The 23,441-nt window shown below is 30.9% G+C and overlaps 1 protein-coding gene across 4 annotated transcripts in view; it reads right to left on the bottom strand.

The window, feature by feature from the left end:
- Nucleotides 1-220: 220 nt before the first annotated feature.
- Nucleotides 221-23,441, bottom strand: part of LOC132939352 (forkhead box protein N2-like) — a 51,669-nt gene continuing 28,448 nt past the window's right edge. For all 4 annotated transcript variants that reach the window (XM_061006458.1, XM_061006460.1, XM_061006457.1 and 1 more), the window contains 8 exons: nucleotides 18,854-18,990; nucleotides 17,290-17,413; nucleotides 9,860-10,068; nucleotides 9,230-9,442; nucleotides 8,073-8,334; nucleotides 6,818-6,867; nucleotides 3,715-3,782; nucleotides 221-978 (listed from right to left, as the gene is read on the bottom strand). In XM_061006458.1, the coding sequence (XP_060862441.1) occupies nucleotides 738-978; nucleotides 3,715-3,782; nucleotides 6,818-6,867; nucleotides 8,073-8,334; nucleotides 9,230-9,442; nucleotides 9,860-10,068; nucleotides 17,290-17,413; nucleotides 18,854-18,990 (1,304 nt within the window). In that variant the 3' untranslated portion in view covers nucleotides 221-737. The remainder of the gene's footprint in view (nucleotides 979-3,714; nucleotides 3,783-6,817; nucleotides 6,868-8,072; nucleotides 8,335-9,229; nucleotides 9,443-9,859; nucleotides 10,069-17,289; nucleotides 17,414-18,853; nucleotides 18,991-23,441) is intronic.

Raw genomic sequence — 23,441 nt, 5'->3', positions numbered from 1 at the left:
ACAGAACTTGATTTTTTTAGTTTCATTATAAATATGTACTATTGTTATTTGTTCTTATGTTAAAGTTCTTGTAGGTAATATAAATTAATTAATTGATTGTGTTGATTGTCTCTGAACACTAATACTTCATAGAAGCATGTTAAGACTGATTCTTTTACAATTTTGATATAAGTTACTAATGATCAAGAGTAAATGAAGTTCTAAAAAAAAAAAATTAATATATAATATATATTATTAATATATTATGTAATTATATATTTATCATAAGAATAAACTTAACAAAAAAAAAAGATATTAACAAGTATAGTGAACAGCCTGGCATTTTTTTGTCGAAAATATCAATATGGTTTGGTCGTACCAAAAAACAATTAAAAATTTATTTATTTTTTAAAAAATACTATCACAGTGCTTCCTAAGAGCAAGAAGACAAAAACGTTCAATTAACGATACATAATATATTACTCGAGAGAAAAAACTATCACCGTTTCAAAAAATACCTTTTACATTTTTTTTTTTTTTTTTTTAACTATCCCGCATGATGTAAATCATTTAACATTATATAATGTGTTCTCATTATTTTAGCAGTTAATTTTCTGGCGGGAGGGAGAAGTTCTTTCTTTTCTGCAAGTATAAATAAAGTAAATAAACTATTTTAATCTGTGTTACGTATAAACTAGTCAACAAAATGCTAAACGGAGTAGGCTATATTTCATTAAACGCCGCGGTCGCGGTGCGTTTTATCTGAATTTGTCCTTGTGATGTTCGATGATGACCGACGCGGGCTCGTTGTTGTTGTCCGTCGTCTGCTTCTTCAGGTACATCTGTCGCAGGGTGTCTGTGCACTCTCGTTTCGCGTCGATGCACTCGACGCTCGAAGAACGTTTGCGCAGACGGCGGGTGGTGATGCCGGCCAGGTTCAACAATGCGTCCGCACCCTCGACTATTCTGCGACGTTCTTCCGCGTCCTCTTTGCACAGACTGAAACGGCAAACGAAACGATTATAAACACAAATCCAACCCATCGAATTCCTATTGGAAGGGCAGGGTGGCGTATAACAATTGAATACATTTTGAAAAAAACACGAATACTTTTTTGACATGCCTCGACATTTTTAATTCCTATATGGCTATATAAGTATGCAACGACTGTAACCAAAAATAGTTAATAGTTATAAAAATATTTAGACAGTTTTATAGTTAGAGACTAAAGGAATAGGATAAACTGCCAATAGGCGCACCTGCAGACGCTATAGGTACGTTGATGACAGGGGGGAAATGTCCCAACTCGAAAACTATTTTGGTTATAATGTGGCTGTTAAACCCGATCACCAGCTATTTCGTTTAGGGAATAATTAAATCTGAACCTACCACTATAATTTAAAAACTATGAAGACGGTAGAATGTAGATATCAGGGTGACCTTAACCGTTAATTTTTGGTTCGGTTCTAGAAATTGTGTTTGAACTTTATTTGCGATAAGCGTTTAATCAAGTTATGTTCAACAAACGATTATTGATGTAACGGTTATAAATCAAATAATAATTTACTAGAAAAACGTTAAAAAATTTAGAGTTCTTGAATGATAGACCCAATAAACGTTGTTAAGTTATTCGTTCTTGTAAATTTAATCAGAAGAACGTTTTTAAATAATACGGTCTCGAACGCTTTAAAGTTATACGTTCTTGAATATTTAATCAGAAGAACGTTTTAGAGTAATATGTTCCGATTGTTGAATTTTGCTATATGTTAACGTATGTAAGACGGAGATAATAAGAGCAGGCGCTAAATAAAATAATATTTTGTTAAATTAAGCCATTTATACCTACATAAATAAATTATAGAATACAAATACATTTATGAACAGTTTTAAAACTAAGATTATATATTTGGATCTGAAACTTATTATTCGCACGCCTCTACTTTCATATTAGTTAAGCTTTATACCGTATAAGTACTTCAGTACCTTATAATTGCAATATTATACGATTTACGTTGTTTATCTTCTTCAATGTTTCGTAAATTATTATTTATTATTATTATTAATTAATGTATTATGTTACTATATTATTACTCATAATAACTTATTACCCATATTATCAACATATTATAATATCATCGTATAATGTCAAAAATAATTGCTATCGGCTATTGGATTTTTTTTGGCTGAAGCTTCTTTAGTTCTTTCAAAGTCACATGAATACATGTTGCTATTGTGGTATATTTTTAATCCTTATCTTAGTTATTAGTAAAGATAGGACTAGATGTAATTCAAGTTTTAGATTTTGATATTAAAGTATTAATTATTCTTAAATAATTTTAAATCCAAAATAATCAAAAGATAATTTTGATTCATAACGTCATTTTCAAAGTTCGAAGAACGGTTTAGTTTGTGATGTTCTATGGGTTAAAAGTTTGAAGAACGTATTCGATAATTACGTTCTTCGTGCAATCGTTCAAAGAACTTAATGGGTTACAACGTTTTTCTTGTAATTTTTCAAAGAACTTAATAGGTATTATGACGCTCTTCATGTCAATTATTTAAAGAACTTTTAGGATTATAACGTTTTTCGTGAAAAAGTTCTGTAAACTTAATAGTTAATAACGTTATTTCATATGAAGTACCAATAAACTAAATTAAACAATTGGTTTCGTTCCATTATATTTTGGTTTATGAACAACAATAATGTTCTTTAACCGTTTTTTTGAGTTCCACTCGGGAACCCTGGTAGATATCATACGGTTGTATCGAAAAACGACAAATTATTAGTTATTAGATACTTATTCGTAAGTTTATGTATGTTATTTTTATTTAACACGCCGTGGGGTCGACTGGAATTGTGTATAGTCGTAGTGTGTAGACTGTAGATGAACAATATGGAATATAATATATTATTATGGCGATATTAAGTTATTGATTATACGATATAATAATGTTAGGTACGTCGGAACTCTTTGTGTGTACAAAAATTGAAAAATTGTAGTTAATGTAAATACAGAAAAAAAATGTTTATAGAACAACCTTAATGTTGATTAAACCTAATACAAATAATTATAGAAATTAGTTATGGAAATATCGCCCGCCACACCCACATAATATTATGTTGTCATCGTCATCACAAACGTACAAGACGTGTAAAACATGGAATATTAGGGTTCAGTAAAACCAATTCTGTGTTGTTATCTTTTTAACAGGTATAAAAGTGGATTGACTTATCATCGAACTCGAAGTAGGTAAGATTACGTTGGATTTTTTACGATATTTTAAGTGAGTGATTTTAAATGATCATTTTTAAATTGTAATATTTCACATAGTCGGTACCTATACACATATAACTCGCTCAAAATTGGTAATATCGTAAAAGCCAGCATACAAACAACAAACACAGATAATGTGTTTATATTTGAGTTTGGTATAGCAGATCAATTCACTGTTATATTAAAGGTGTAACATTTTAAACAACACAAAACTGGTTTTGCTAAACGCATGATATAAAAAGTAACATAGGTATAGGTACGCTAAAAGTACCTAAGACGAAGACAACACATACACATGTGGGTGTGGAGGACCGTGTGGTATACGTTTATTTCGGTATACCGGCATAGGTTTAAAATTTCATACCGACCGCGACGTAGAAAATATTAAATAAACAATAATATATATATATATGTAGATACTATCAGCAAGTTGAATAAAATGAAGTAGCATTTGAAGTACCTGTCCATTTTGAAGCAGTTGTCGTAGGTATGATCCTCGCTTGGGCATATCGTAACAATTGGATATAGCTGAAAAACATCAACGAGTTAATTATTAATTCATCAATATATTATTATAATATTATTATTATGCTATATGCCTAATATTATATTATGCATTATCTGTAGACTGTATACAGACTGTAATATTATTGAAAGCTTTTTTTTTATGGTGGAAAATACGTATGTCAGTAGATTGATAGCCGATAGGTAGGCAGTAGGTACATATATTTTATTTAGCGTGTTAGACAGCAGAATGTTGAGTTAGTAAACTGATTAATCTTAGTGAAATATTGTATTTTAAACACAACCATGTTAAGGGGACGTTACAGTGACATTTGTTGTCTCCGTCTTACATGTGCTTAACATGGCACATTTTAAGCTCAGCAGATCATGTTTATCTCCGTTAGTTTAAGAATTAGAGTGAATTGACCTCTTATAAAATTTAAAGATAAGATTATTATCTGGGCAATGTCATAGTTTTATTTTAATGCGAGTTAGGAACATTTTAAAATAGTAAATTGTTTGTACGTTTTAAAATACTCATAACTCACTTTAAAATTAATATATAATAAAAAGCCTACGGCATTACCTCGATAATGATCTTACCTTTACATTTTATAAGAGGTCAATTTACTCCAATTTTTAATCTAACGGAAATAAACGTGATCTGCTGAGCGTAAAATTTGATATACTACGCACTTGTAAGACGGATAGGTACAACAAAATATGTCACTATTATGTCCCCTTAATAATTCCGTACGCCCAATATTATCGAAATTAACTATCCTATTATGAAGAGTGTTTTAACTTACAAAATTATAAATCATTTTTAACAGTAGTTCCTATCAATATCTCAACACCTATCTACCTACCTATGTTTCCAAAATACTCTTGGTCATGAAGGTTATTAATTATTGAATCTATAGCTAGGCAATTAGTGCTAATAAAGCCGATACCTATACACTGCTTGTATTTAGTATCTTTTGTTTGTACCCACTTAATTCGTAGTTTCTTCAATTTATATACCACGGGTTCGTATATACCTAATGCCTCATAAATATCTTTTCAAATTTGGTTTTAGATTAACTATTACTAATTACTATATTATAAAAGTTTAAGAAATAACAATCGTGTAATACTAATATAGTAATATAGTCTGACATTTTGTATTCAGACTAGAATTCAACTAGCCGAGATAGTTTTTTGTGAATACTGTATACCAAACCGTTGTATATAAAATTATTAAGAAACTTGAATTTTCTAAAAAGTAAATTTTTGAAAATAACAAAATATTGTGATGGTCAGTTAGTAAGTATACCAAAAAATGAATTTTTCCCTTTCTTTTTTGTATTACGCTACGCATAATATGATTTTTAGCACAAAATAGGTAAACACAGTAAAATATGCTGATGTAACACGTCCCTTTGTTAGCGTTAAAAAAACAAAAATTAATTACACCATCAACATTCAACGTTAGCTAATCGTTATTGTAAATTATGAAGTATTCATTTTTAGGGATTACTATATACGCAGTGTTGAGACTTTAGGAGCAACCACTTAAGTTACAAGTTACTGTAACAAAATTACCTTTTAAGTAATTTGATGGTAATTTAATCACATCTTATTTTAAGTAATTCTACGTAATGTAGTAAAATTACTCGTTACTTTATTTTTTTAATAGATCTATATTTATAGGACCAATTAATTGATAATATATGTAATCATATTATATAGATAAGTACGAATTTCTGACAGACAACAGTAACATTTTTATAATAGCTGTTTGACCAAAAAAGTTTAATTTTTAATAAGTAGATACTAATTTAAAATTAGTTTATTAATTTGGAAAATACATTGCCATTCAAAAAATAAAAAAATATGTGTTAAACAATTATTTTTGTCTACTTTGGTTCTTAAGCAAACATTTTATTTATATACAATTTCATATTGTTGATCGTGATCACTTTAGTGAGTTAATGTATTGAAAATATAAATATTAAGCTAACGCCAAGTGATATTTTTTAACATAAACATAAAAAGTAGGTAACTAATCAAATAATTTAATTTCAGTATGTAAAGGTGACTAATTTAATTGCCAAAAAAGTATCATCCCCAACACTGTCGGTGCGTCGCGGCGCCATGTGATGCAAATATAATATTATACAATTGCAAATTCAAAATCACAAAACATCATTTACTTCAACGTTCTGACATTCGTAAACGAATTAATTTTAATTCATTGGTATTAATTGGTTGCAAACACGGAAAACCGAGATATCATATAAATGGACTGGAAACGACACGGTGGGCGGGTGACGGGGGACGGGCCCCGCAAAAGGTTTCTCTGTTATCGTCGACACCGTTCATTGAATGTTTTCAGCGCTACCGGTGGTCTGGTTGGCGTCACATCTTGTATGTCGGTCCGTGTTTTATACAGATGGCGTTGCAAACTCTCAGTAATCATTGCGACCCCACGCGTTTGCCTCTTGTACGTATACTTTCGAGGCCACGGCCGATGAGCTACTCGTTTCCAGTCCGTTCGTTTATCTTGGTCCGTGGTTTTAGGTATACGTTTAGAGTTTATTTGAAGGTATACGTGGGTATGTCTCGGTAATCGGTATAGCCGGTTGTTCCAATACTTTATTATTTGCCTCGAATACCAACACATATTGCATAAAATAATATCATAAGGTTCTTGAGAAATTCAACACGTATAAGCGTTTAGTTTCAAGAAAATAATATAAAATTGTTTGGAAATTTAACGAAGTGTAATTATGCATTCGGTATTGTTCGTCGAGTACGTAGGTAGGTATTCGTTATTACGTAGCATCGTCGACATTCTGCATTTATATACATAATACCAACTACAAAAGTATCTATACTAAATATTTTGGCTCTTGTTTACGCAGTTCCATCAACGTTTATTAATAAACTTACAAACGCCGTGTTCTGACAGACGCGTGACGGCGGAACGAACGAGTGTGTGCGGGGAAACGTAAAAATAAAAGCCAAGGTAATCAAATAATGTTACCGAAAATTATTCAATGTAGACATTTACGTACCCCGGCTAGTTCTGGATCCGTGTCAGGTTTTGTTTGAGTCAGCTGCCAATCTGAAATTAATAGACCCATTAAAATTGCTTGCACGTCTCAAAGTAAAAAAAAAAAGAAAAGCTCTTTCCTGCCTACATTATTATTATAGCGAGTTAATGACCGAATTTAACATAATAGCAATACAATAATATTATACTAATCACATCGTGTTATCGTCACCACGAATCGATCGAGAGTACCTATAAAGTATCTGCCACTGCCATCAAGCGCGTCCGCAGGATAAAATCCCACCCGCGACAAGATGAAAATTACTTATAAGTCATAATATAATATTATTCATAGTGATATTAAAATACAAGTAGGTTGTATAGGTATATGCAGTTAAAAATTCCCAGGGGGCAATGGCCGCTTTGCCCCCCCCTGCGGGCGCTCTTGCCCATATTATTTTTAAATGCAGCCATTGCAAATGATATAATATTATAAATTTATAATTATTATAGCCACATATAGCCATATAGATATCACATTGTTATAACGGATTTCATTTCCGTATAGAGGTCTACGGCGTTCGTAGACTATATTATAAATTATAATATAGAACTGATTCCATTAAATTATTATTTTTACTATTCAGATTCCTTATTATCATAATTTATTTCAATGATAATTTAAAATACGTTTTTAATTTAATATTTCAAAGCTGAATATTTTTCAGAGTATTTCTCGCGATGTATACAAATAAAATTCTGAACGAGTATAAGTAATTAAAGTCGCAACTTACAAGTAGGTATTTTAAGTTTAGATGAGCGGAATATAATGGAAAAACATCTTGGGGGATTTATGTTGATAAGTAATGCAATTTATAGACAATTATAACGATCAAGGTGGAATGGTGGATATATCTATATTCATCTTGTTAACGATAAGCTACCATCACATAGTCATATTTAATAATATATGCGCGATGATGTTATTATGTTTATCTAATAGTATAGGTGAATAACACGCATGATTATTAGTGGCCAATTGAGCAAACTGTGCTCAATATTGAATTATAATTTATTATATAATGCATAATAATTATTCAACTGTCAATGCTGAATAGTTAAAAAAAAAATGTATATTTTAACGTGATCAATGTAACTTCTCCTTAGCTCCCGCCCCGTGTACGCCACTGACGATACCTTTAATAGGCTGGGCATTATGATATTATTTTACGATTGTTGTCATTATTACAATAATGGTACGGTTTTGTCCAACTAACCTCTGTTGTGCACGATGCGCACGTGCGGACCGTGCTTTAGCACCAACATTGCGGTCGCGGCGTCCACGTCACTCACCGTGGACATCTCGTCCTCGCTCCGTTCGTCCTTGACCGCCTCCATGGTCTCGCCCCGAACCGTCAGACTCGTGTTCACCGTCGACTTTTTGCTGTACCCCTTAGTGTACGGGGTCTTTTGCAACGCTTGGATTAGACACGGCCGGTACGAGGGTTCGACCATCCAAAGGGAACCTTTGCCCAAGTTCTGTGGGGAGAGCATAAAGACAAATTAAGCCATTGTTGTTGTTGTTATTATTATTATAATATTCGCCACACCTGCTCTACCGCCAAAGAGATAACGCCACAGCCATTATTTATATTTAATTTATATAATAACTGTATGAATAAATATTAAATAATATAATAAGTCTAATTCTAACGGACAGTACCTATAACTCAAACTGGGCAGTAAGAAATAGTGAAATACCAAGAACGCAGTTGACTTAGATATGGGTACTTAGAACCAAAATAATCATATATTCTTTTCTATTCCAACATTATCATAATCCCACAATATATTATCATAGATACCTATAGAATATAAAAGTAATTGAGTTTAAAAATTACGCCCAAACAGTAGACTCCTCCACAACCATCAAAGTACCAGAAACCAGTCCCCAACATATTATCTTACTATATGAGCAATAGCTGGTCATACGAATCTTGGAACATATAATGGTTTTTATCTATACTCCTACATAATTATAGCCCTCCGCCACTACATCAAATCCACTCCCACCACTTGTTGAAAAATAAGAAAATACACCATTACCTCTAATTAGATGTCCAATGGAAATAATTCATTCGAATTTTAAAATGTTAACATAAATCAACGCATTAATATGGATTATTTTAGAGAAACGTAAAAATCGAAAAAAACTTTTATTTTTTTATCCAATTAAAAAGTACTATGAATTATAATAATAGTATAAACGTGGCTCTCTAAATTGTAATACAGCTAGTATTCATAGTACATACTAAAAAAAATCAAGAAAGCCGAGTTACTAAGTAGCATATTATAATCTACTTAATCAAGACTGCAACAGAACTATCTGCTCTTGGCGGCGGGGCATTGCAACTTAGGAACAAAATAGGCTTACGGGAGCTTTTTCCACTTTTCTGAAACACTTATTCAGCGAAAGGTTGTGCCGAACGCTGTTCTTCCAGCCGGTGGGCGCGTTCTTGTAGTACGGGAAATGGTCAACAATCCATCCGTAGATGTCTTTGACCGGCAGCGCTTTGATGGGCGAGTCCTCGATGGCCATGAAGATCAGACACGAAAACGAGTACGGCGGCTTGGATTCCGTGTTCACCTGTTAATTTTGAAGACGACACGCATGTATTAAGACAGACTCCCTGAATGTGTACAGGTATTTTATTATATCACCATCACGTGATAATAATAAATATTTTTTTTTTTTTTTTTTTATTATTGGTTAAGTATCAACTACATAGGTTATTAGCTTACAGGTGTTAATTTCTACATTAAATATTATATGTTATTGTACAATTCAATTTTTTTTAAAAATAAAATTATGCTATGAAAGTTTGAAAATGGACCAATTGCTTCGTACAGGTTGTCTGGGATGTTGAGATCTTTTCTGGCTTCGTTGAAGTTTGGGCAGTGGATGATGATAAATAATAAATATTGTAGTCTAACTAATAAGTGAATAATGATAAATATATCATATATCGGCTGAGTTGTCCGGTAGCCCGGGCAATAGAGTTACCTTTGGGTCGTAGCTGGGTGACCGCAACGAGGAAGTCTTGTTGTTATTGTTATTATTATTGATGTTGTTATTGTTGTTATTGTTCATGATGGTGGGTAGACCTGCCATAGCTGGCCAACACCGGACCGGAGATATTGACTGGCCGCTGGACGAACGAGAGTCCGACGAAGCGTCGTCCGCATAATCGGTCTTTGGTAGCTCGTGAACACCTGTAGAAAATAAAAATTCAATTAACAATATTCATTTTTATAATTATGTACAATAGGTTTTTATTCGTTTTTTAATCATCAATCGCTAATGTAAAACAGGTGTTTCCAAACAACGACTTCCTGTTAGTACCTACATATATATATTATTCTTATTTAAATTGCTTAGTTAGTTCATAAATCACACGATCTATAGTTGTAAAATCATGATGTTTAATAGGTACCTATATAAAATAGTAAAAATATATATTTTATAAGACATATTAAATTTGTATTTTTATTGTATTTTATTTTATTATCTGGGACAACAGAACCAGAAATAAATTAAAACGAAATGTGTATTTAATATACAGAATAAATAGATGGGTACACATCATAGGCACAAATAGCGTTTGAGATTTTGGGGGAGGGGGGCTAAAGCACTACTTTAAGAATATTATTGTAAATATTAGCTAAAATAATATTAATATATCTTAAAACAACATTTATGAAATGTTTGGTATTTTTCCTCTAAATCTCTCCCATGTTTGCGCATATATATGATACACATATAAGATATACCTACTATAGTACTATTGTCCTATACTATAGTATTTATTGATTGATAAAATACTAGGTACTTCAACACGTCTATAATAGTATGATCATAATATTATATCAATATATTTTTCAGTTAAAATTCAATCATGCATTATTAATCAATGCCATTAATACGTAATTCAATCGCAAATGTGTTCGATGTGATTTAATAATCTACTTTGGGCAAGGATGTCCTCAAATAGTCAAATAGCTAGAACGGCTATAGAATGTGTTTAGCAGGAATTGGATATTGTATTTAAAATTTATACATAGGTAATCATGTATAATAGTAATTTATAACTGTACAGGATTATAATAGTCCTATGAAATACTCATCGTAAACATATTAATTTTAATTAAATTAGGTACATTAGTACACTTTTACTATAATTCCACCCTAGAATTTAGAAGATTAAGTAAATGTAAATTATGTATTTTTATGTTTTTATTAGAGTTATTATTTTGTAAAAATGTCAAACCTACATACTATTATGTTTATGACATCGACTATTGAAATAATTACCTAATAGTTTTATTTGAGTTGGTAGACACTAGACGGTGTTCCTTATGTTCGATTTTTTTAAATACCTCTAAGAATGTAGGAACATAATGTCATAATATAGTAGTATACATAATGTAATAGGAAGGATATTACATAATACTTAAATATGCAACATGATATCAATAGTTTCAAAAATAAAATATACCAAATTATTAATAATTTTAGCGTGTTTTAGTTCAATAAAAAAAAATATGTTAAACTATCAACAGCATCTGATTAGAAATGTTTTAATGTACGTTTTATAGGCTAGTAACCATGGGCGTTATTAGGATTTAATAGTTACAGGAGCTAGAGTCCTAGAAATCCAAAGTTCAAAATAAACCACAAAGCAAATGCGCCGTCCCCTTCGTCATTAAAAATAAAATGTAAACAATAAAACAAGTATAATATATATTTTATAACTGTATACCGTAAATGCCTATATTTAGATGCAAATGTTTATAAAATATCATTATCGATAATCTTATTAGATAATTTTATTTCTATATTTATTATAGACAGATCACTCATTCTGTTTCGGGTCAACTCAACATGATGTTGATGTAGCTACCTATGCTTTAATATTCTTCTTATACCTACATAAACTCGTGCTTGGTACACCCACAATATTATTATATTGTATAGGTACATCTATAATTATTAATTATTTTACACATTGAACTCATTATGACAGTTTTTTTTATGCTAGGATTTGAATATTAACCACGAGGGGCAAAGCCATTGGCGTCCGCAGGGGGGTGCCAAGGGGGCATGGCCCCCGCCGCTATTTTAGTTAATATTAATTGATTTCACTTGTAAAAACAAAACAAAAACATTATGACGTACTGTATTATCAGATTTTTGACTTTGGCCCCTCCCCAGTTTATATTTCTGCGGCCACCCTGGGCTAAGCAACCCTTCCACCCTTAGTTACACTAATGTTAGTAACCAAATCACCATATTTGCATACTTTATGTTAACACCAACGTCAACCTGCAATACTGTACAAAAATATAAAACCATGCAAAATGTGTTTACCTATTATAAAATATTTAAGAATTGATGAGTGATTTTTAAAATGTTCGCTTTAAGCGTGCATCAGTAAAATATTATTCCCCATTTTACAAACTTAGAATATAGTTTTTTACTCTCCGTATTTCACTAATAATTGTGATTTCATTATCGAAATAAAGTTATTATTACAATAAACATAACACAATCTATGTTATGTATGGAACTTTTTCTTAATATTTAGATTTTTCTAGACAGTTATTATCGTTTAATTTTTAGTTCTTTAAATTTTGTTTTCAATGGTAAACATGATGACCATTTTTGTTTATACAGTAAAGATATTATATGCTGTAATAACTTATTTCAATTACTCATGTCCTTAATAAAGTACCTACGGAATATGTAGTTTTAGTGAAAATTAAAACTTAAAAAGTAAATACCAATATTGTAATTTTTAGAATGCATAAAATCTCGATATACCTACATACCTAGTATACATGTGATAGTCTTGTTAATTAACTAATAACTATTCATACAAAAATACAGAATTATAATACTATAATATAATAGATGTAGTAGGATTTGTGCTAGGTTCTAGTATATTTATAATACAAATTAGAAGAATTATTAATTGCAATCTCAGAAATGAACAATTAGTCGATATATTATACATATATAGATACAGTGACGTGACGATAACTAGATTCTCTTAGACATTTCCATCACACTGAAAGCAATAATACAAAAATACAATATTATAATATTGTATTTTACTATTTACTTAATTTGTTAAAAATATTTTTTCTATAATAATATAATGTTAATATTATATTGTATAATTTATTTATGTATACTTTTCAATATTATTCGTATTATATATTGTGTTAATTAATAAAATAAATTCAACATAATATACTTGTAGGGTATAAAATATCTTAGTACTATTACGGTTAAATATCTTAAATGTTAATAATAGGTTATAGGTATACAAAAACACAAGTACAATCTACATATACTATTGAGTTGAGTAATTTTAAATTAGGCTGTGCTTCGTTCTATAATACATAATGTACTCGAATTTGCTTTTTCATACTTCATATAGCTCTAAAACAGTCTCTTATTTTGCAACCTTATGTAAATATGTAATTGGCTTTTGACATTTATGACTATTACAAATAATAGATTTTAACTATGGTATGCACGGATAGATTAAGTAGATGACGTATGAAATGGTATGTGGAACCATATATTATGTCCATATTACAAAATAATATTAACTAATTGTTAAATCAATTACCACTATATTGTTGTCACAATGTAAATATTTATTTCAATATGACTAGATGGATTAAAATGTTTTATAATTTGGTATCAGAGCATAATATTAATAAGGAATAAAACTATGTACATTTGTACACTTTTTTTCTGGATCTAAATGTAATATTACTACAAAAATTTAAAATATTGTTTTCGCATATTAAAAAAAAAAAATATATTCCTATTGGCTATTATATCTTTGTAATGTTGTAATTTATTTAAATTTGATTTATTATTTTTTTTTTATTAAGGTTAGGTTAGGCAGAGTATGAAATATTCATTAGCCCACTATTCAGTAGTCTTTATGTTATATTATATATATTTTATATTATTTTAGTTACTTATTAACGTTTAAATCACACATTTATAAAACAATAAAAAGCTCGACAGAGAAACAAATGATAATATTAATCATTTAAACAGAAGGGATAATTAACATAATCTTTATAAAACGTATAAAAAAAAATTCGGACAATTAAATATTTTAAAAACAATGTGATACTAATGTATTTTCTTTTTATATATTTTATCATGTAGGTAGATTATGGTAAAGGTAAATCTATAAATATTTTGTACCAACAATTTTATTTTATATACCTATCTACCTCTACAACTGCAATCTGTGTTTTTATTAAATAATCAAATGGGGAAAATTTATACTGTTTTATGAAAAATCTTTAGATTATCAATGAACTTTGAATATTATTATGTTTTATATTAAAAGGTATATTTATTTTCAAAAGCATTTTTCAGAAAGAAAAAAATTAAAAAAATTAACTTTATTTCTAGTCAAGAATTAGAAATATAATTCATGCATATAGCATATGATACATTTTGGGTACTTACTTCAAAATGTTAGAAATCACATCAACCAAATCCAAATTTTTCAATAAAAAGATATATATATGATTCCGATTTAGGACATTATTATTAGATTTACAAACTTATCATTCTAATCTTAAAATATATTATACATTTAAGGTTGAAAAAGATTATTGTCATGTATTTAAAAAAATCATATACATTCATATTTAATATTTATAAATAAAATTTCAATCATTTCTTATAAAATGGATTATAAATTTACAAATTAATATAAATATGAAATTATTGGGTTGGAATGAATAATATAATATTCAAATATTCAAAAGAATTGGTTCCAAAGTCAACTTTTTTGACAATGGTACAAATTAATATTTTATTGTACTAATTACAATTTTTTTTAAACAGGCTATCAAAATGCTGAGGTTCTAAATTAAAACATATATTTACGGTCCTAAAAATAGGTTTTTTATCAATCGTATTGAATTTAAACTACATTATAATATAAGCAATAAAAATGATTTCTGTACAAGTCAAAATAATCTCAATAACCCACTAATTTTATATGACAAGTACAGTTATAGTATAATGTAAAAGTTTATTTTATGCTTGGAAGGAAAATCAATATTATATTAATTAATGATACTAGTCTAAGTCTTAAATTTTTAACTCCGTGTTATAAATAAAAACTTGGCAAAATTAATTGTAATTAATATAAATTACAATGCCATATTATACTTTCTAATTTTAATACGCTGCTCATTTAGAGGTATTAAAGGTGCGCAATAAGATAATTTCTAATAAATTCTCGTGTATTTTTAAAACATAATAGGTATGAATAAAATACCAAGCATACGTATTATGCAAATTATAACTGTCAATTGTCGTGGATACCTTACATAAAATTGATAATTGATGTGAGCAATCACAGCAAAATTAGTTTATTATTTTCTTTATTAATTATAATATTAAATTCATAGTTTTGCAATGTATAAAAATTATGAAATCGAAACTACATGTTTAAATCAACTGGTGTCTTATAGTTTTGAAGATCAAATATGGGTACATTATTATATCACGCCATAATTAGTCCCTATTTATATCCGAAAATATTAGTGTAAATTCATTTTTGGAAGAAAAAATAATATATTAGATATGAATATCATAATGAATGTAATTAAAATAACGGGTGTTGTGCATTCTTCTAATTCCACTAAATGCAATGCAATACACAGTGGATGGATCTTGGTGTTTTATGTAGCGATAACATGTGACAAACGCGGGGGGTTGTGGGCACCGTGGTTTATATATTTTATTTTTTTTTTTTATTGAGCTTGAATCTGGCAACTTAGGCCATTAGCTATTTTTATTTGTTTGTAGGTTGTTAGTAGGGGGAAGAACGGTTGAAAACACGTTTTGTATGTGTGGCAAGGATTCGTTGCTAAAAATCCCGGGTGGTCACCCATCGTCACCGGCCGTTACGTACACTCAGTGCGTTTCAAAAAATACGATGGCTGTCGGTAGTTTGAGATACTATTGCAAAATCGAAAATGAGCTTCACTTAAGAATCTTAAACGTCATAGTGATATAGATATGTCCCATTTTTATTTTTTGCTAACATTCACTTTTTTTAATTTAGTTGTATTCTTTATATCATTATCGGCTTAAATGCTTCAAATGAATTAAGGGTATTTAATAAACAAAGTCAGTACCGACTTAAAAAATGAAATAAATCAATGTAAAAAAAAAATGTATTAAATTAAAACTAAAATGTTGATCGAATGTTATATTATGATAATGAATAGGGTAACTGCCGAGCATTTTTACCCCTTTTTGATTCTTCAATGATGTATTTATTCAATTTATGATGTTTGGATTGTTTAGTATACTTAATACAATATTTTTAAACAAATAGATTTTCAAACCATTTTAAGAGCGTCTTGTGAAGAACAAACTTCTTTTTTTCCAATGAGAACCACTCTTTACTAAATATTTAAGCAAACTACTCTTTTGAGAAGTTTGATTCGCATTATACATTTATACACCAATATTTCCATAAAAATTATCTGCCTAAGAATTTACCGTAAAAAATCGGATCTCATTTGAAAAATAGAAGTTGGTATCGTCATAATATGATGCTCATTAGGGACTTTTAAATAGTATAAGAAATCTAAGCAATTGAAAATATGATCTTTTATAGGTATACTTGAAAATCCCAAAAATAAGAATTGAAACATAATTGCATAAAAAAAGTAAAAAATGTGGTAAGTATGTTTAGTGAATCATATAGTATATTATACCATAATTTTCATAACTTGTGGATTTACAGTAATCAATGTTGCAAGGGTAGTATATACATAGCCCGCAGCATTTAATTTTATATTCAACAACTTACTAACATTTATAGATACTAGGTATTATACGTTTAAGCTAAACATTAAATAACAAAAACTTTATTAATATAATAAACTCCTAAATTGGTATCATACTTTAATATATTATATATATTATTACCTATTTTGCTCTCTAAATTTGGACGATTTGAATAACACGCCATGTAAATATCAGTTTTTTCATACTACAGAAAGTTTACTGATTCATACAATTTAATAATTATTTATATTACTTTATAAATATTATTTTATGAACAAAATGTGCATTAGTATTTAGTAATTTGAAGGAATTTCGTTATGCCTGGTTTGCCTTGTAAGGACCTATAATTATAATTTATCTTATATATTATATAATACATATAAAGCGTGAGCATAATTGTTATGACCCAACACTATTGTTCGTTCTCCTCATTTACAAAACAGTGGCCTGACCTAAATGTACGGAAAAATGTTTTTCCTTTAAGAGGACTCGACTAACAATCCGTAACGAAAAGTACAGTCCCTTTTTCTATATTGACTGTATATTATGAATATATATATGTATACATTTTATATTCTAACCTTTGAGCAGATTTTTGTTTTGTAGCCAACTCAGCGAAGTGAGGTCATCGTCCTCGTTGTCATCCGTCGAGTTGCCTTTGTCTTTGTCACCGCCGACATACACGTTTTCAGACGACAGTTCTTCCTGCAATAATTATATAAAGACAAAACAGGACGATGAGTTTACTACTGTTGATCGACACGAATCAATTTGATACATATTATCAGATGTGATGCTATATATAATAATGCCACGTCGCCTGTATAATATGGCGGTACTATAATACGTGACCCCTAATAGGTAAATCAAATTATTCCAGACTACAGGACAAGGATATAAAACGTCGTCGATGTATACAGTATGCGTATGCTTATGTGCGTGTGTATAAAAAGCTCCCCCCCCTGGGAATAAACGAACATTTGTCGCATTGCTGGCCACTTGATAGTTGTCCAAGCACGTATCTTCGTCTTGTCTGTGCTTCTATTTATACTGACCCCTTGAGCGTTTTTAAAAATAAATCACTGCGGTTGTATCTCAGTCCATATAAAGCGACGTATCCGTATGAATCTCCAGAAGATCATTTAGATATAGTGATTGCAATCATCGGAAACAATACTATTAGTTCAAAGTTTTAACATTTTCATGATAAAAAAAAAAACAGTATCACACAATTAAATTATGTTCTCAGTAATGTAATTTTGTATACGTACAACGTAGATGTAACTTGTGACAGTTCATGACTTTAGTAGGTTCACGAGTAGAATACAATATATTACTATTGAACAGTGACTATATATACAGCAACTGTATCATTTAATTAATATCTGAAATTTACATTATAAAATTTAAAATGTACAGTTACCTACTATATATATGCACTGTATTATTATAATATGTCTATATTTCTATAGTACATTGGTAACAGACATAATAATATGGATATATAGTAATAAATTGAATAATTGATATTGTATTCTATATTCTATCGTATTTGTAATTTGTATACTGTATTTTCATTGACCATAATCTGCACAGCGACAAAACCATAGTTTTAATACTTTCATAAGTCACAGTCCCACGCCTATTGGATCAATTTTGTGATAGTTATAGTACGTTATTAAAGCATTAGAATTTTCACTTGGGTAATAGTTCAAGCGTCAGTATTTATTTCATGTATTTCTATTTATCTAAATAAACATATGAAATTATATCAGTTTTTATTTTCCAATAAAAACATATTATTTTTTTAAAATCATCACAAACGTGGCACCTATGCACTATATTGTTTTTAACAATGTTATTGATGTACCTACCTATCTACATGCGTGTCGTAAGGAATGTTAATAGGTACATATCTATAATATAATAGTACTTAATAATGAATCTCAAAACTTTGTTGAAGATAATGAATATTATCTATACTTAAAAATAATAGTGCCAACAATCAAATACTTGTTTGGCTCAATTTATCTGTTTCGAAATATGTATAACGAAATTATTATCGCTCGGTAAAGTTATCTAGGAATTAATGTTTACTCATTTGGGCAAAATGTCGTAGCTGTCATTTTTTCTCTGATAACTCACCCGGACTGGGAAAGGACTGGCTGGCACTGTAACGAAGACTGTGGTGTTCATCATTGTAGCCCCACAGTTACTCAGAGCGGTTACACCCGTGTCTTCGTCCGGTCCTACTTGATCCGGTGCCATGTTTTCCAATTCGGCTAAAACCAATAAACGATGACATATTTTATTTCTAAATAAAAAATGGATATAGAAAATATTATAAAGGCTTATGGATAATATTCAACATAACATTGTTATTATTTAAATAGCCAAATGGTCGGTTTTTTTAAATACATATAGCGACATCGCGTCTAATCAATATTATCACTAAGTATAGGCACCTACAATATTATCTGTAACGCGACCCGAAGCCATACTTCAGCAAAGACATTAGACAGTCCCTGTATTATTATTATTGTGTGGTGAAAATGCACTAAATTATTATTATATGTATGTACACTGTATACCTATATATATATATATATAATACAGTTACCGAGATACCTTGCAGGTCTCGCGTGGTATGTAAGTAATATTATTTTGTTTGGCAAACTAGTACGAGCAACCAGTTTTCAGTGGGGCGACAATGACTCATAAACACAGGAATGGGCTGCAGAGAGAGAGAGAGAGAGAGAGAGTGAGAGAGTGAGAGAGAAGTAGCGTGAGAGAGAAAATAAACAACACATTATCCTATACACGTGTACTGTAATACACACACTCGCAAAATATGCTGTAGGAGAAAATAATTCGGTCTCGTCCGGTTTCCATTTTAAGGCATGGACGTCGACGCTGCCTGTACGAAATGGAAAAAAATATATCGTGTATAAGACCGGACACAGAGACACGTCCTCTTCCCCCCTCACTCATAGGACACAAGCCCTCGTCGAGGGTGTCGCGCACGGAACAATCGTTTTTCAGTCATATATAACGCGTATAACAAAACAAAGTACAAACTGTTAGCTATATAAATCAACAATCGACATTTCTACAATTTTTTAAATGGGATAATAATATACAGACAGGACAGGCAGCATGAAAAAAAATGCTTAGGTATAGTATTTATATGTTATACATATTATATTATATACCTATATTACTTATACGGGGTCTTCCAAATTTTCTGTGGAAAATAATGGCGAGGAACCAACATAATCCCCATTGCTTTTTTCAAACGAAATTTCGAAGACGTTGTATATACCTGACACCTGCATATAAACGCGTAGAAGCGTGTGGATATCTAAAAAATGATTAATAGAAACAGTCTAGATAGTAATTTTTTAATTGTACAATATTATCGACGTACGGTACGAAAATAGTTACTAATATGCATTAAAATCAATGTTTCTTCGTTACTGTACTGTACGCTACCTATATAATTATCATAGCATCGTACAACACACGGTTTAACTAGGGCTCCAATAGTTTTGCTTTTATGTAGCACGCACGTCGTTTTTGCGAAAAAAAATAAAATCCAAACAGTATAATCGATTAACATTATATTATAATTATATACATAGTCTCAACACTATATAGCCGTTATCCGAAGCAAAATGCAGCAGCTATATTGGACGGCGGAGACCTATTATAGGTCTACTACAATAGTCACACTGTCTGCGACGACTCGCCGGACGCAAACGCGAGTTGGCACTTGGCACGCGTTTACAACGTTAGCCCGGTGCACACATAATATTTTTATACAGTATACGAAACAATACCTATCTAAACGCAGTCTATTTCAACGTCGGCCGGCGACTGCGCAGACACGTCTCCGTGTACAAAACACTAGTAACTCGTGTAAACGGCGAGAGTTTATTTATTTATTAATTTTTTTTTTTTTTTTTTATTTGGACGAACGCCACGCGCGACGAGAATTTTGTTTTATTTTGACCCGCGCGCTGCGTATCTAGTAGCTACCGCGTGCACTGCTGCAGTAGCACATGATATTTCGTATTAGATAAAAATACATGTATAATATTATAATATGTGTAAACCACAAATGTGGGGACAGACGGGACTGACGGAAGCACGCCGCGACGGTGTCGAATACTCTTATGTGCGGTGTGGCGTTGTTCCTGTACCAGTGTCGGGTTTCAAACGACGACGGTTCGACGCCACGCGGCCCGCATATCGCGCATACTCTTTAATATAGCCGCTATAATATTTACGCTATGGGTAGTGGCGGTGGGCGGAAGGGGTATTTTAAATCCCGGCGATAATATTACGCTGCTTGTGATTATAAATTAATAGATTATTCGCTCTCGAGGCTATTAATACGCGGCGGCAAAAAATCAAAATCGTGCGGGCGAAGCACACTACGCATCCCCCTCGGTATTGTGACGACGAAAAACATTTTATTTTTCTATCGACACGAATGCGCGCGCGCCGTGTAACAAAACACAATATTATGATAAAAAATCTTCGGACGTTCGATAGTTTCACCGACGGAAACTGCTTTGGTATTACAGTGCGCGTTGCCCGACTCGGGCGGGATTCACTGCCGACATTACGGACCGTCCGTCCGTCCGTCCGGTTCACCGTCAACGTTATCTCGCCGACGGCGGCGGCGATGACCCCAAAACGGCGGCGCATTCGGTTGCCCGAGTAGTTTTAAAAATCCACGGCGGTGTGCTCGAGACGACGTTATCGGTCTGCGGGTGGCGTGCGACGGTCGGAGCGCGCGCGGGTCAGGGATAGATGTTCTGCCAAAGACGTGAAAAACAATTAGCCCCGTCGGAGTAGAGAAAAAAGAGAAAACACCGAAAAAGAGTTGCGCCTTAAAAGTTTCGTCGGAGTAGCGTCCTATCCCACACAGCACCCGGAGTGGCGGGTCCGCGGAATTAATTAATAACGCACGCGTTTTTCAACACCCAAACTCGTTGAACACCTCCTCTCCCCCCCCCCCCCCCCCACCCACCGACCGTGACTGAAGCGCACACCGAGTGGTTTAAGTGCGTGTATATAAACCTCGGTAGCCGTGTTAAACGCGCGCGTTGTTTAAGCCGTTGAGATTACTTCGTTTCCTTCATGTATACAACATTACTGTCTACTATAACACTAAGGTATATACACCTCGTAACTACAACGTCATTAATGATATTATGTCTATTTAACCGATTCGTTTTGCTCGGTACAGCATAAATATTATATAAGAGATAGCTAGGCGACGACGATTATTACGATGCGTCGTCGTCAATACAACCGTATTGTATTTATGCGTGTAACTATACAACATATACATATTGTACACTGCACACGTGCATGGATATGGCCGATATGGGTCACGACGCGAAGGCGGCGGCGATGATAGCAAATTGTACTACGGCTACGAAGTATAAATTAGCCGATATGGGCCGGCTCGATGTGATTTGAATGAATGCGTTTTTTCGAAAAACATTTTCACAAGTATAATAAACCTACTTACTTGCGAAAATCTTCACACACCGCGTCCTGTATCCATAGAGAACCCAATAAAATCAAGATTAATCCATCAAATATTTTTAGTATATTGAACTTTAAAGGCTAATAAAGAAAAAGCTTATACTGCGATTTTCAATATTTATTTATTTTATCAATATATAAAAAGATTATAACGAAATTGACGAATTTGTAGAAATTCCTTACTTTTAAAACATTTTTATTTATCATTTGACTCTTTATTTCAATATATATATTTTTATATATTTTAATCTCTAAAGTCTAAATTACAATATTAAGTACTATATTAGATTTGATTTAGGTTTGTTTTTTTAAATCATAACGATACTTTTTAGATTTTACATTAAAAAATACTATAAAAGACAAAATATACAAAATGTTATATGTTCAAGATAATTTATGTTTTAATAAGTACCTATTGTAATGAATTACCATTGAAATGATAAACACCAGAAGAAAATTGTATTATGAACTTAAATTGTATGATATGACACTAAAAATTAAGCCAGGTTATTTAATATCTATTGTACAAAATAAACTGACTTGATTGTTAATATAGTAGGTATACTTGACTAGTTGACTGCATTGCACATACAAATTATACACCGTAAAAATACAAATATATTCACAGTGTATAATTTCTATACTTAGTTATATAACTTATATGTTATAATTATGATGGGATACAATGATTTAAGATATTTATAAAAAGAAAACAAATATAACATATTATAAATTTAAAACGATTTATTTGTATATACATTTTATATACGATATACCTAATATAAAAAATATATTATTAATATTAAATAATTCGTAGTTAAAGAACTACAGAAGTATATATTAGAATTTGAATTACATTTTTTTTTTTTTTTTATTAGGTACCCAATCTGTTTACGTAAAGAACAAAAAGCGAATGTGTGACAAAGAGAAAGAAAATAAACGGACATGAATCATAGAGTGAAGAATCCTTCCATTAGTTCCATTGGAGGAACTTCGGAGGAGTGTTAGAGAATTATAGAATTACATGAACTATAAATTAATTACGTAGAAGTAAAAATTATTCAATAAGTATTATAATGTATTTAATGAAACTACCAGAGATACCTAAAACATTATAATATTATTGTTTTGAAGGAATTTAAATATAGCAGACATTGATTATAAAAACTAT

Source organism: Metopolophium dirhodum, chromosome 2 (genome assembly GCF_019925205.1).
Source record: "Metopolophium dirhodum isolate CAU chromosome 2, ASM1992520v1, whole genome shotgun sequence".
In the NCBI taxonomy this organism is placed as follows: domain Eukaryota; kingdom Metazoa; phylum Arthropoda; class Insecta; order Hemiptera; family Aphididae; genus Metopolophium; species Metopolophium dirhodum.
This window is presented reverse-complemented; position numbering and strand designations above follow the sequence as displayed.